Raw genomic sequence first — 16,057 nt, 5'->3', positions numbered from 1 at the left:
TGAACTTACACACAGTTTAAATAAACTCATTTTCTAAGTGAGTTGCTTTTACATAAAGTGTTAAGCTGTATCTGTGCTCAGTTGTGGAAGAAAAACAAGCCACAGCCTCAACTGCAAAAAAGTATTTCAGTTCAAGGGAATGAATGGATGCAGCTAGATCAACTTAATCTGTCTAAAGTTCTGTACCCAATGTTATTATAACTGTGAAATTTATGAGGCTTTCAACTCTGAAAGCCATTTTGACAGATGGAGAGAAAATGGCTGTATTGAAAGCAATCTTTATTAGACATGGGGGAAACTGTTGGCCAATTTTCTTAGATTTGTTGTTTTATTTCATTTCTGTGTTGTTGGACAAATCTGCCCTCTGTTCTGGTCATGCAGTATTTTCTCATTTGGGGGTTGATTTTTTTGTTGCTGTTGTTTAAAAATGCCTCATCCTTCTGACATTGTATCCAAAGTAAATTGCACATTTCTGAAAAGATGTTGTCTCTCTCTCTGTTGGAGAAGGGACAAAATATCAAAAGGGATGTCAGCCACATGCACCAAGGCAGTGGCTAGATAATATTCCTCAAACTATCTAGAGATGTAAGCGTGAAGTCTGAACTCAGAGTTCCAGTGTGCTCTCAACTATTTTGAAAATGTATAGACATAATACATTTCTTAAAATCAATTGCTTTCTCATCAGGCCTCTTCTGATCTTCACAAAGAGCTGTGTTAAAGGATCACCAGGAGGCCTGCACAAAATGTTCAAGACTGTCACTGTGCCACAAGTGTCACTGGTATGGACCAGTGGGCAGAGTGCATTGCTAAATAAAGACAGTGATGCTTTATAGCTGTTTTATTGATATAGATTGTTGCATAGATGAAGTAGGGTGGTCCCGCATAGCGCAGCTAATTCAATTTCTCAAAAAACATGAGTCAGCCTCTCCGGATAATAAGACTGGCTTATGGACATTCCAGAATCATCTTTTATAATTTTAGGTGTTTTCTTTCTGAATCTCTGTGGCAAACTTGCGTCACGCTTCTCACATTGTCTTTGCAATGTTAAAAAACTTCCTTTGGAAAAACCTAAGCCTCAGAAAACCTCAGAATTTCAGTTCTTATTTTTAAAAGGAGACTACAGAAGATATTAAGTCTCAGAATAGAATTATGTGATACTGCAATACATCTGTGCTACTTTCTCATCATGCAGTCTCTGCAGTGCTGAGGCAGAATGGCAAAGGCTGTTGCTGAAAAATGACTGTTGCTGGCCTGTTTGCACTTGCACCGCAGACACGTAATTCCATGCTCCAGGGCTGTAAGTCATGAGCAAAATATATGCATGTGTATATGTATTATACATTTGAATCTGAATCGGAGTTCATATGAATGTGAAAGGAGACTCAAACCTTTATGTTTGCATAATTTTTGAGTACTTGTTGACAAAGAGTCAAAACTGAAAAGGAAGACGAGAGCAGAGGGGAGGAGAGGGGAAAAAAAGAGAAAGAAAAAGAAAGAGAGAGGAAAAAAAGGAGTGGAGTCAGCACACAACCACGTGATTTATAGGCAGGGGAAAATTCAGGTCGTCATCTGAACTGTTGACCTACAGTACAGAAAGAGTCCCTACTGAGCCCAGTGGTCACAGGTCAGGTGTTGCTTGGGTCTGTGTGAGAGAGATGAAAACAGCAGAATTCCAGGATCTCAGAGGCGCAGTGCTAGCACTGCGTAAGGCCACAGTCCTTGGGAAGGAAATAGTGAAGGTAACGCTGGGGTAGATGAGTGAGCTCTTTAGCCCCTCTGGACAAATCCCCAGCTAGAGAGGGACATCTGATTCTTGCTTGTGAATCTGAACTTTGGAGCAGCCTTTTTACCATCACTTATCTGTAAAGCTTGTTCCCAGCATGCTCCTGTGATCAGAGCAGAGATGTTCAGATGCCTCTTCTTTTCTTTTGTCGCTTGTGGCTGCAACATAGCAGTGACTGGCATCCATGTCTTCAGACTCTACAGCTTTCCTTTTTTTTTTAATAATTCCAGCTGTCTGAGGTTCATGTACTCTTTCTCTTCTAAGGAAGAATTCGTGGAAACAGTAGTCATTCTGGATCTCTTTTTATAATCTGAGAGAATACCAAACCTCCAGTTAATGTAAAGCCTTAAAATCCTTCCTAAAATGGACATGACCAGCCAGAGAGAATCACGATTCATTCACTCTTGAGGTTTTTTTTTTTTCTGGATCCCTGTGTAAACCCTTCTCTTTTTATGAATGGCCTACTAAATTATAAACCTTTTGTGTGAGACTGGTCTTCCACTACTCTGTATCCATTCTAATTATGTTTGACAGCAAGTCACTAAACTAAATATTGCTGGCTGGTAAATAGAAGTTATGAAAAATTCCACCAAACCTGTTTTCAAAAAGGAAAAGCCTGAAATAACCACTGCCAGAAAGTTGCTGTGTACAAAATGATGGCTAAGACGCTCTTGCTGGTGTTTTATATATATTCTGTGTGAGATTATGCTAAACCTCAACCTTGCAAAACAGGGAAGTCTGTGCAGAGGGAAGTTATAAAATAGTTATTAAACTCTAAATGTGTCCCATACCTGTGACACAAGAGTTTCCCCATGGAGACAAGCCTTAGATCACTTGACATATGAAGATGAGGCATTTGGCCACTGGCACTCTTGTCACACAGTTTACGAGGCCAGATCTCTATTTACAGTCTTTGGAAACTACATCATTTAATCATTAATAATTTAACGATTAAATCATTAAGTCATTTTATCATTAACCATTTAACCATTTTATTAGGATCCTCTCTTGCCAGAAAGTAGCATGACCGGTTGAAAGACTAAATATCCTTGCAAAGAAATTATGGCACATCCATAGCAGCAGCCAGGTCCTTCATGCTTGGGAAATGGGAATATGCAGAGTGAGTCAATTAAATTATGAGCACCCTCACAGCAAGAAAGAGACAAAATAATCTCTTCTGGGTTAGGAGACAGTTTGGTTATGCAAGGAATTCATATGTCAGCAAACATTCCTAGGCACAGAACTGATCTAACAGATAGATTGTCCTGTATTTCTATCATACTGTAAATAAAATTCTAAACAGTCATTTGTATGCTGTGATTTAAGGGAAGAGGGTCAGTTGTCAATAAACCTTTCTAGGAGACAAGAACTGCTGTAGTTTAACCACCCTTTAAATAGGCCAACATCTAGAATCCCTTCCAATCGTACATACATTTTTTGCTTGATTAAATCATTGTTTGTAAATATATTCAAATGTCCTTAATTGCTAGGGTCCTTGGGAAAGTCAAACAAGCTGCTGATAGAAGGATCATAATTACTGCTTTCTCACCAAGGCAATATCAGTACCTGGATTTTCATAATACTATCAGTTGGTTTCTCACACTTATTAACTTTCCTGTTGGATTTGACAGCACAGAAAAAGAATACTGCACTTGCACCTTTATCTCTGTCCACTGTGAAAAGCTTTCTGATTTTCCCCACACTTCAATTAAATTCTTGAAGGTCTTCATTCAGCAGTGAGTAATCTAATTTCTGTTTGCATCTCAGTTCTGTTCTTAAAGGTCTAAAACACTCTTATCTTGAATCCAGGCCAATGCCTTATTAATTATGCCTGTGTCTGAGAAGATGATATTGGTTGTGGCTGTATCAGCCAGACAAAATGAAGAAATACAGTACGTGATGAAAGACACTCCCTTTATAATTTTCCACCGTGGTGAACTGCTTCTCAGGCCTCACCCTAAATTCTTACCATAGGTGGTTACGTGATTTCATTTGAATCCGATAATCCACTGATTGATTTTCTTCCTTGAGTGTCTTTCAGAGGAGGGAGAAGTCAGGTTGCATAGTCTGAGTATTTAGAAAGTATCAGCTTTATATTTGCAAAGAACTTTGATACTTCTTTAAGATTGCTTACAGTAATTGCCATTTTGGTGACTTACGGACTTTCAGTTCAAAGTGTATGTAATTCAGTTTTGAATTATATTAGGATTAGTTCTGAAGCACAATTAGATCTATTCCCATTTTCTGCTTGTAACAGGTATGGGTTCATTCTATTAGGCTGAAGCTGCTGATGTGGCTTTTTTGCATATATCATTACTTCTGATTACTATGAAATAGCCATATGATTGTCAGTCCAGATTTCTATTAAGCACTTTTCACCACAGAAGCATCAGTAATAGACAATTTTTTTTTTTTTTTTTTCTTTTTTTTTTTTTTGTCAGAGCAGTACAGCAACCTCTTCAGCTCACCTCCAAACACCTCCTTGGTTTCGTCCACAGGCTGAGTCATCAAAGACAGACTGGGTCAGTTCTGGCTATGTATGTACATGTACACAGTATTAATTGACAAGCATTCTCCAAGAAAATCTACTTGGCTGCACGTTAATGGAAGAGTTTGGGCATGTGTTGCCCACACACACATGCATGAACTCAGAAGGTCCTGTACAATTAAGATTTTACAGAGGTTCATTTTTGTACCTTTTGTGCCTTGTCTGAAGCACAAGGGTATTGATGATACAGGACAGCCTAGTCAGATAGCACAGATCATTTAATTGCATGAATTTATAGAAAAAGAGACTGTGGATACAACATACAAGGCAACAGGAATTCTTCAAGATCATTCACCAACTATTCTTTTGCTATTTTTCTTTATCTCACTTCCTCTGTTTTTTAGTTATTGTTCCACTGTGTGCACACGAGCTGACCTGGATCCCATTGGTGTTATCATTTTTGGCAGCCATTCTTGCCATGTCTCATCCTCTGAGCTTTTTATGGGTTGTTCTTCTGCCACTAACACATTCAAGGCCTCACAAGTTGTGTAATTCCAACTATGCTCTGTTTTTCCCCTCATCTCTTGCTCCACCCCGTGCTAATTCCTCACATTCCACCAGCCTTCTATGACCACTCCTTCTCTTTTTTTCTTCCCCTCAAGTTAATATCTTCTTTCATGCCATTACCATACACACAGAGCAAACACAGCCTCCCACTTCATGTTAACTACGTATCCCCCCCACATTCCTGTTTCAAAACAAACCAAAAATGCTGCAGAGCCCATCTGTGCCGTGAATCATCCCATCTATAATGAGCACTTTCCATCTGCCTTAGTTTAGCCTTGCACTAGTTGCAGTTTTAAAGTTCAGAGTGCAGCAAACTCCACAGAAATCGATGGATGTCTTTCAAATTGAGACGTCTTTGACACACAGCCAGGGCCACCTCAGGGTGCCCCGCCATGTTGTTCCCCAGTGACACACAGCTGTGGCTGCCTCAGGCCGCCCTGACATTCCCCCCTCAGCTTCAGTCACCTGGTGGAGTCAGAGAGTTGGACCTGATGGTCCTTGTGAGACCCTTCCAATTTGGGATATTCTATGACTCAAGTTACAAAATGGCTGGGGCAAACTTGCTCTTTTTTACTGTTTTTTTTTTTTTTTTAATTTATTGAGTTATTTACTGATCTTAAGTGCAAGTTCTTGAGTATTAAGCCCCAAATTTCCATGACATTTGCTCCAAATGGGTGCTTTTCCTGGCCATGCTGTTTATCTTTTTATGCTGTGACCCACAGGCAAAATAGTTTACCTACAAGGAAACATATATTCTTCCGGGCTTTGTATGACATCCAAGTACAGCTTAGGAGGCAACAGATTGGTTTTTGTCCACACATTGCCAGCATTTTCACTGATGCAGAATTCAGCCCCTGAGCTGCTTTTCCTGCACATACAAAGACACGGGTTCTCACTCACACTGACTGGATAATACGTTGAAATCATTAGCTATTGAGACCCTGACCATGCTATTGTGAAAGGATAGAACTGCACTGAATCTGGGGATCAAAGCCGTAGGTAAATGGCTGAAAACACCTCCTTCTTAAAACACTTTTAGATATAAAATTAATCAAAGTGTCTTGTCTCTTGGTGCTGGAACACTCCCTGACAAGTGAGCATCTTCCTGAGAGCTGAGAAATGAAACCAATGCTCTGTGGCCTGGCTGCAGGCAGCACATTGACACGTCTGCAAGCCTTCACTGCCCAGACAATGGAGGTTTTTGCTTCCAAAATCATGACACCTTGAAACTCAGCACTTGTTTCTCCGGTTTAACATCCCGGTAAATTCTTTCACTGAGGCTTACTGTAAAACCGCCTTCCTTTTTTTAATTTTTTCTTGTGGATAGTAAGTAGAAAATACCATCATCTCCCCCTTGTGGTGTGGGGAGAGGTCTCAGGGAGAAGAGAAAAAGTCCCAGATGGCAATGTGCTGAGGGCAGGCCTAAGAAGCCCCCTGCACCAGGAAGGCCTGCTTTGCCCAGAGGTGATCCCTGCTGCAGATGTCTCCCCAGCAGCAGAGCTCTCTGTGATGACAACACCACCTCAGACTACTTTTTGCATTTAATTACTTCTGTATTTCAGTGTAGACAAGATCTAATCCCCAGTTTTAGACATCTCACTAGTTACGAGGGGTTTGTAGCAGGAAACAGAAAATGGTCCATGCTGGGACAAGTGTAACACAGCAGCAAGAAGAATTATAATCATGTTTATAATAGCTCTGCTGAATTTAAATGTGATTTATCAATGAACTGTTGTTTGGGGTTTTGTGTGTGTGTGTTTTTTGTTTGTTTGTTTTTGATTTTTTGTTTTTTTAACAATAGTCAATAGTTCATCTTTCAAGAAGAGAGGTTTTTTTTGTTTTTTTTTTTTTTCTGGTTGCAATTTAAAGGCTGTAGCTGGGCAAAATGTTATGCTTTCATATGATACAGATTTCTTTTGCATCAAATTTGCCCATTATTAACATTTTTAGAGGGGGAAAAAAAAAAAAGAAAGAGAAGAAACTCCAGGAATGCCTATATCCTGGAGGCATACTGACTTCTATTGCAAATATCATGCAAGTACATTTCTGGGGTGAACGTTCTTTAACTTCGTACAAGTTCTTCTGAGAGATCATTGTATTCCAGTGAAATCACAAGAACACAAGTATCCTTTGGTATGGGTAATTATAGCCGAGGGGAAAAAGATGTACTATCCCTTCATGTGCAAATTGAAGTAAATGCATATAAAGTAATGCTAGTGGGAAGAAGAACTTCTTAAGGCTTTATCATTTCTTTGGCTCTATTGCTAGTGTTAAGCTACTCGCCTGATAAAATCATGATGTGGGTGGCCACGTGTTCTCTTAAACACAGATTTGCCTCTGAGTGTAAACATGGGAGATTAATAACCTTTACACCATGTGGTGAAACACAGATAACACTATGATGTGGAGCAAGAGGAGAAGGATGTCCGGGAAATATGAATTAAGTATCAAGGAGGGAAAAAAATCCTTAAAAATTACTCCTCTAGTGCATTTGGTTTTTTTTAAATCCAATTTTAACAGCAATTTCAACACAGCCACACTGGCATGCAGGAATGTAAGTTGCCTTCTGCATTTTAAAAGCTTAAATCTTTTGCAATCCCTGTTAGTTGTTTTGTGTGATTAAGCACTGAATGCCAGATCACAAAGGTACTATTTGGCATAAATTCAATCTGAAAAAGATGACTTGTGCATGAAGTCTAGTGTGCGTTATGGGGTATAGATATGCAAAGTATGTTGCTAAACTTCATATTACGTATGCTATACAGTGCTACACATAGTATTTTGCCCTTCTAATGGATTTCTGAATTGAGTCTCCTATGCACTATGCTTAAATCTGATCATTTCACTGATGTTTACTGATCTTTCCCAATTTTCCTTGCAGCAAATTAATGTCCTTCAGTTGAGTGAGCTAAAATCCAGTGAGCTGCTCAGCCAAAGACAGTTGGAAGTGTGTATTTGCAATACAAGAATGAAGTCTTGCCTAAGTCAAATAAAACACTAACATAGGACATTAAACATAAAAGCTGAGATCAACATCATAATTAAGAAATATCAGAATCAATTTGCCTTGTTCTCTTTTAATATATTTGCATTAGGATCTAGTTCCGGGTTATGCTACCTACCATATGCTCTTGTTTTTCACAGGATCCTGGCCTTCTTTGAAACAAATAACCTGGTTCCTGTGACAGAGAATGTAAGGATGGCAAACCTGAGAGTGTTTTACTGGCATTCAAACACAAAGCTGCTGATCAAATGCTTAATGCTGCCCCTGAATACAGAGATGCCAATACCTGCCTGCACATGGTGCTTAGGAGTTGATGGTCAACTGTTAAACAGAAGTGATGATTATGAGTCAGTGTAAAACTGTCGGTGGGTACATTCAACACACAAAGATAAAAAGTGAGGAAGAAATCAAGGTTGCCTCCACAAGTCCAGGTAGGCACTTGTTCTCAACTTTTATTTATTTATTTTGTGCCTCGCTGTTTTTTCTCTTCCACATTTGGAAGGCAGAGCATAAACCTAAGAGGAAGCAGATGCAACACATTTCTGGTGATTTGCTGGGACAAAATAGGGATAATTGTTGGAAAGTGGCTGGGGATGGAAGTGAGCAATGCAAGGAGTGGGAGGTTGTGGCTGCTGGTGACCACCAGCTGGTGACTTGGCTCTGCTCCAAGTAAGCCAGTCCCTTCAACACTCTGTACTACAACTGCATCCCTTTCTGGGGTTCTAGCTGGAAAACAGGAAGATGATGTTTGAATTGTTTCAGTTATTGAAAGAATAGTTATCCATATATTACTGTTATTATACATAGATATGGAGCTCGAGTTCATCCCTGTACTTGAAATTTTGCAGAACATCTCATTCAAGTGGCTAAATCCTTAACAGATAGAAAACATTTGAGCACCCTTTAAATTTTTCATAATAGTGTGATGCATAGTCAACTGCTAATATCAGAGGAAAAAAAACCCACAATATTCTTGCCTTTTTTTCCTACTTTCCTTTACTTTGCATGCTCCTCAAGAACTACCTAAAAGTTCCTCCTTTAGCCACTCCATTTCTTTTCACACTAATTCTAAGCTGTACATGGAAATAACTCATCTAGAAAATGTTCCATTTCTTCAATTTATAGTAAAAAAAAAAAGTCTATGTAATAGAATGAACCCATTACAGTTTAAAAGGACAGGTGGGTCTGCTGTGCTACAAAACATTATTCACTTCCAGAGGAGTGAGAGAAATTCTTCACTCTTTGAAAGGCACAGGATCAATTAGGCTGATTTCATCCCACTGTATCTCTCCACCTTCTTCCCATCCTCCTCTCACATCTCCTCTGCAAAGTATGTATTCTACACAGCTTTCTCTACATTCTTCTGCAGCTGAAAACAAAGGTTGGGAACTGTTAGTTATTGAAGAAGTTATTGAAATCATTAAGTTTAACATTAACCTATTTCCAGGCATCTGCTAATATTTCCAGTAGCTGTAATAGCTGCATGTGCCATACTATGAAAGCCACAGAAACCTCAGACATAGGGACCATCGCCCATGAACCTGCAGAATTCTAATAGCACTGAGTTAAGACAGCAGATTCCTGTGTGAGGTGTTGCATTTCCATCCTGTTCTACCCTGCTGCTATCCTTCATTCTTTGTGGCAGGGGAGCATCTGACTCCTGGAGATTAATTAGTAATTAAGAGTTGGTTTAAAAACACTGCAAGTCCGAAGAAGAAAGAAATCCGGTCATATTAGATAAGAGAAATATAATTTTCAGATTTTCAGTCTCCTGGTATTTTTTTTTAACAGAATATCTAAATAAGTTTATTTTTAACATAGCAAATTGACCTCGCTAACTAGATATAAAAAACAAATGCAGATATTTAAGCTGACATTTGAGCAGTGTCAAAGCCTTCTAAGCTTGTTCTGAGTAGATTAGCAGATAAGTGCTAGCTTTCCTATTCTGGGATATGTTCCAAGGCAAGCACGAGGACTGATTATTTCATTTAACTCCAAAAAGGACAACACTTCATATTTAAATAATGCAAATCATTCACATAATTCTTATGACAAGCTATCAGCTGGAGCTGCCAATGTCAGCAGGAAAGCTCTCTTCTTTAATGAAGTCTCTGGTTGCCACTGTGTCTGAAGGCAAAAGCTACATTTCCTGTACCATTCAATTGGTACATAAAAGTATAATTAATAGCGCTGGGTACACAGTTTTCTCAAAAACACATTATGCATCTCATCTGATCTAATCTCAGAAAAAATAACTCAATCTTTTTTTTTGAAACAGAGACATTAGATGCTAGATCTTTAGATGCTTTATAGACTCAGTAGTGTATTTGTAGACTTACATAAAATAGCACAGAAATCCAGAGCCAGTTCCACATCTCAGCAGTACTGATAAATCTGCAAGTATGTATTATGGTATGATGCTGCACGACTGCTTGCTACTCATTCAGTATCTGTGATAGCAAATCCACAGAGCTGCTTTCAAAAGAGAATTTAAGTGTTTGCCCAAATTCAGCCTTATTCAGCAGAATGCTTTTAAGACTCTTGGATGTTTAATGATTCTGATTTCCATCCAATACCAGTGCTGAACAGAAAAGAATCTCTCTAATATGACATGATACGGGAACATAAATCAAGGGAAATCATCAAAGTTGAGGCTCACAGTTCAGTGTGCTAAAAAATAGGACTTTGGGGCTCTCAGTTCTAAGTTCACAGACATCATCCTCTTTCTTCCTGACACTCACATCTGTGACACAGAGCAGAGCACTATCCCTTTCCAAATGCCTTGTATAACTTATTTCAGTAAGCTCGAGTTTCTGTGTAGACTTGAACATTTCACTGAAATTTGGTGCCCCAATTTTCTGTCTTATTATATCACATTTGAATGAAATTGAGGGTGATTTAGGCTTTGAATGAAATTAAGGGTGGATTTTGCCTCATCCTACCTTAAATGTTGATATCTATACTGTTACAGCTAGAGGCTCTCTGATCAATAGTTGCTGGCCTTTAGGGGGTAGTTCATTTCGTCCCAAAATAAACACATTCCTCTGATCATCTGAAATGCTCTCCAGTCTCCACTGAACGTATGGACTGTGCCTCCGCTAGCTGTAATGAGCACAGATACGTGGCTGTTGTGCAGACACACTGTAGGCTCCTGGGACGAGCCAGCTGTCATAATTCTCCAAAACTTATGGATTGAAGGGTCTTCAGTTTTCAAATTTAATCCATCTTTAGAAAGAGGCAAGTAATTAGATAGAAATACCTGGACTCACATACGTTATATCAGTCTAGCAGTGCTTAGCCTCCCCCATGCCTGGAATGTCTGAGTGCTGACCGTGTACCTCTCAAACCCTGTGCAAACAAGATGGTCTTCTGCTGTGGCCTCAAGATGTCCCCTGCTGCTGCTTGTGGTTTGGCCTACACCTGCCTTCTGAATCTGCCCGCTGTCTGGGCTGCAGGTTAATTAACAGTATACTTGGCCTGTTTTGGTTATTGTATATCCCTAAATATCACTAAATGGAAGATGCATTCAGATAGAAGGGCAAAGCTCTGGGGCTTCCAGCACCAGAAGGACATGGAGCTGTTGGAGTGAGTCCATAGGAGGGCCATGAGGATGATACTGGAGAACCTCTTCTACAGACACAAGCTGAGGGCTGGGCTAGTTCAGGCTGGAGAAGAAAGGCTCTGGGGAGACCTCATTGAGGCCTTCCAGTATTTGAAGGGGCCTATAGGAAAGCTGGAGAGGCACTCTTTGTCAGGCATTGTAGTGATAGGACAGTGGAGCATGGCTTCAAACTACAAGAGAGGAAATTTAGGTTAAACGTTAGGAAGAAGTAATTCTTTGCTCAGAGGGCGGTGAGGCGCTGGCACAGCTGCCCGGAGAGGCTGTGGTACTCCATCCCTGGAGGCACACAAGGCCAGCTGGATGGGCGCTGTGCAGCCTGAGCTGGTGGATGGCAGCCCTGCCCATGGCATGGGTTGGGCTGGGCGGGCTTCGAGGTCCGTTCCAGCCTAAACCCACTTGGTGCTGTGTGATGGAGCTGTACAGCAAACAGCTCATCCACCGTGACCCAAGATTCCCTGTAGCCATGAGGTGCACAGCAAAGACAACACCTCTCCCGACCGTGCAAACGACCCAGTCGCTCAAACACCACCACTCCCGCGGTCTCGGCTTCCCCTGCGCCTTACGAACCCCCCTCCTCCCCGATCCTGATCACGGGGCTCGCTCCAGCGCGCCCCCGCCCGGCTCCCCGCACCCGCCGCCGCCTCCCCCTCCCGGCGGTCTCGGTAGGGGGCGCTGCCCGCTCGCTGGCGGCGGTGTTTGGCCCGTCGCGGCCGCCTTACCAGCGCGTCCCCAGGCCCGCCGCGGCTCCGCGGGGTTTGCCCGGCCTCCGGGGGTTCCGCTAGCGGCGCCCGCCGCGGCTGGACCGCCGCCGGGCCGCCACCATGTTCACCAGCACCGGCTCCAACGGGCTCTGTGAGTACCGGCCCCGGCGGCGGCGAGGGGTGTGCCGGCGTCTCACCGCGGCGGGCGGACGGCCGGCCGGCCGGCCGGCCGCTCCGCCGGGGGACGGGGCGGGACGGGACGGGGCCGCGCTGCCGGCGGGACCTCCGCGGCGGGGGGGCTGACGGCGCGGCGCGGGGGGCGCTCCGGCCGGTCGGTGCGATGGGTCCTGACTGTGTCACGGGGAGCACCGACGGGGGGGAGGGAGGGTCTGGTAACGTCGTGCTGCAGTGACGGCTCCCGGTGGGCGATTGTTTCCGTGCCGTAGAACAGCCCTTCAGAGGTGCGAGACGATGTGTAAAGCTGTAAGAAAGTACGTGGCGTGAGAAGATGCCTGGTTTGGCTGAGCGGGTGAACTGTGGTCGGCAGAATGATCCGTGCTGGCCCCGCGGAGATGCCGTTCTGCTGGCACAGTGTGCGTAGGTCAATCTCCTTGTTGTTTTCTCCGATAAACTGATACAAAGTGCACTCCTCACCGACTCACCTCAGATAGGACAACCAGACGCCAGTCAGAGTGTAGTAACGAGTGATGTGGCGGGTCAGGCTGAGGGCTCCCATAGCCCAGCGTGCTGCCTCTGAGTGCCTTTGTAACACCTGTAGTGTTCGGTTCAAGCCACGTAATGGCACAGTTTGGTAAATCTTTGTTGTTGTTGTTTCAGTCACCTATCACAGAATGGCCTAGGTTGAAAAGGACCACAATGATCATCTAGTTTCAACCTTCTGCTATGTGCAGGCTCGCCAGCCACCAGATCAGGCTGCCCAGAGCCACATCCAGCCTGGCCTTGAATGCCTATCTTAGGTCATTTAAAAATTGACCTAGTTGTTGGTTTTATCTCTCTCGGAGTAAAGATTTTAGTGTCTGAATTAAACATGTCAGAAATGCCAGTGACTCCTGCATTCTGTCCCATCGCCTTGTTGTCATGCCTTCCAGCAGAGTTCTCGTCGTTAGCTATGCCAAAATGGACAACCATTTTGTGACCCCAGATCTCCACCGGGTGTTTGCAGTGTGAGTCTGAATGGGCTCCTTAGGCAAAGTGTTCCACCAGTTCCACCAGAGTCAGTTTTCCAGGAGTAGGTGTGCAGTGGTTTGGCCCAGTCACCTTTTTGAAAAACTTTTTGATTCTGAAACTTTTTATCAGAACTTAAATAGTTCTTTAACTCATCTGAAGTTCTTTGGTTCTTGTGCATCGTGTTTAATCCTCGTCTGAAAGAGACAGGAGAATAACTGTTGACTCCTAGTGGCTGGAATTGCAGCCAGCTTTAAACTTTTTACTCCATCTGGTACTAATGATCTAAGGAAGATTGGTAGCACCTTGGACTAAGATGTTATAATCCTTGTTCTTTGAATTCTTAGTTTATTATTCGCGTTGCTAATTTTGGAATGAAGCGAAGTGAGTAACTGTGGGCTATTGCAGACTCTGGAAACGTTACAAAGATGCAAAGATGAGTTTAATAATTTGTGTTGCCAGGAGAGAAGCAATTTGAGAATTGTTACATTGTATTCAGTGCAGTGCATAGAACAAATTCAGGATCAGCTTCCTACAAAGCTTGTCTCCTTTCACCTAATACTCCTTTACTCTTTTCCCCTTCTTGCATCCCATTTTCTGGTGCTTTGGCGTCCCTGTTTTGATGGAAACTAAACTCTTTTAAACTATAGGGAGACTCTGACATGATTAGAATACTTTCAAATTGCTTGTTAAGTAGAAGTTGTAAGCTGGCCTTAGTTTTCACTCTGATTGTGTGGAATGGACTTATTAGAATGTTAAGTTTAGGGTGAGGAGACATTTTTCATATGCAATTCCTCATGGTGCTCATGGTGTAAAAATTATTGAGCTTTAAATTAATGTTATGGCTGATTCTGTCTTTTGTTTTATCCCAGATATGGCAACTGTGGGTTTCAGAGAAGACAGCTTGTAAATCCAATAAAAAGCCTATGTGCTTGTTAGAATTAAATTATTGTTTAACATTCCAAACATAATATGGAAAAATGTGGCAGAAGTAACATACTTTGGTAGACTGATGTGACTGAATAGTATACTAATTCTAGGAGACATATGAGGAAGACACAGTAGCTTCCTTTTATCCCATCTTAATATTTTGGGGAAGGAGGTCCTTGGTGCATGCATGGACAAAATCACAAGTGCTAGACTAAATGAGAAACTAGCCTACTTTGATTTCAGTTCTATATCTGTATGTGCAGGCTACTGAGTAGCTGCATTTCCCAAGTTTCTAGACCAATATTGTCAGGCTCGTTTAATCTGAACGTTTAATCTGAATCTTATTTTGCTTTTGCAAGGTGATTGGGAATACTACTATTGATTTTACAAGCAAGGTTAGCTCAGCCAAGCTTTTCTGAACCCTACTTATATCCCATAGCTGTCCTGGCTGTTGTTATTCTTCATTCAGGGTAAGGCAGTTGTTGTATCATTTAGAGTCAACTGTTAAAATGGTCCTAAAAAATATCATCTATATCTAGGCACGGACAGAGCCATTGGCTCTTTTCGTTTCTCAATCTTCACTTGGTGATGGCTGACTTTTATTTGTGTTAATGTACTGCTGCTGTGCTGAGCAAACAATATTTTTCAAACTTAGTTGTAAGTGCAAACTATTTCTGTGTTACTTGCCCTGAGATAACTTTATGGGAGATCTCCGTGCTATGGGTGCCAGCAGTACAGTAGGTGGCCATGAGAGAAGTCCCTTTTGTGGCCTGGCACTGTAGTTCAGTGAAGTGTATTATCTACATTGGAAGAGCATTCAGAACTTGTAAGTACTTCATCACAGATATTACATATATAGGCTCAGATATTACACTTGAGCTTGACTGCTTTTGGTGAACTTTGTCTTTCTCATAAATAATGCTTGAATAGTTGGACCTGTGTAATGAAGTCCTCGACCTTATCCATGTGTTTTCTATGAGCTGTCTGGTGGCTTTGAGCAGTGTGGTTTAAATTAGTTCTTATATGGAGTATTTCTCTAGTACATGGTATCATAGCTCAGTGCTTTTTAAAATTATGTATATAGATAGAGATGTTCTTGAAAATTGAAAGAAAAAAGACATGGATAAAAGCAAGCCCCACTAGCAAACTAGTGATCCGATGCCAGATGCCTGCAAGGCAGTTCAAAGAAGTAGGTCCTTTGCTAGGAGGGAGATGCTGAATACCTACCAGGCAGTATCAGGTATGACTGTGCTGGGAACCGATAGCACACCTACTCAGTGCATGACACGTGATTTTGCTGGGGGAGATGTAAAAATAAACACAACTGGTATGTGTTACAATTGCAAGGGATGGAAATCAGGGAAAAAAGGAGAACACCATTTAAAAGGACAAAGACTGTTTGCACACAGTAGCAGAAACTTTCTATTTTCTGGAATATTGGAAGGACTGGTGTAACCCTGGGAAACAAAAAAACACGTAGCTCTGGGTCATAGAAGGTCCTGTGCAGGCATACAGGGACAACTCACAGGACAGCATCCTAGCTGGAGCTGGAGCTGAGCTCACCTGTAAGGAACCCTTGCACTGTGTTTCAGAAGCATGTTATGACACATGGCCTTCAGGAGGGGCTTCAGGGCTGGGCTGTGGTGCTAGACCTGGGCTGGCTCCATCTTTATGGCTTTAAACTGGAAGAAGGTACATTTAGACTAGGTGTTAGGAAGAAATTCTTCACTGTGAGGGTGGTGAGACACTGGAACAGGTTGCCCAGAGAGACTGTGGA

The 16,057-nt window shown here is 42.0% G+C and overlaps 1 protein-coding gene across 4 annotated transcripts in view; it reads left to right on the top strand.

Moving 5' to 3' along the window:
• The first annotated feature begins 12,130 nt into the window (after window positions 1-12,130).
• The window catches only part of UBAC2 (UBA domain containing 2), a 96,620-nt gene continuing 92,693 nt past the window's right edge, over window positions 12,131-16,057 (top strand). For 2 of the 4 annotated variants that reach the window (XR_014880860.1, XM_085215577.1), the window contains exon 1: window positions 12,132-12,316. Coding sequence is in view for 2 of the 4 variants with exons in the window: in XM_085215577.1 (XP_085071703.1) it covers window positions 12,286-12,316 (31 nt within the window). In the remaining 2 variants the exon portion in view is untranslated. Of the gene's footprint in view, window positions 12,317-16,057 lie in introns of all 4 variants that reach the window. The other 2 variants (XR_014880859.1, XM_085215576.1) reach the window with 2 other exon arrangements.

This window comes from Meleagris gallopavo, chromosome 1 (genome assembly GCF_905368555.1).
Source record: "Meleagris gallopavo chromosome 1, MGAL_WU_HG_1.1, whole genome shotgun sequence".
NCBI lineage: Eukaryota > Metazoa > Chordata > Aves > Galliformes > Phasianidae > Meleagris > Meleagris gallopavo.
The sequence above is the reverse complement of the archived record's forward strand: the minus strand, read 5'-3'. Positions and strand labels throughout refer to the sequence as shown.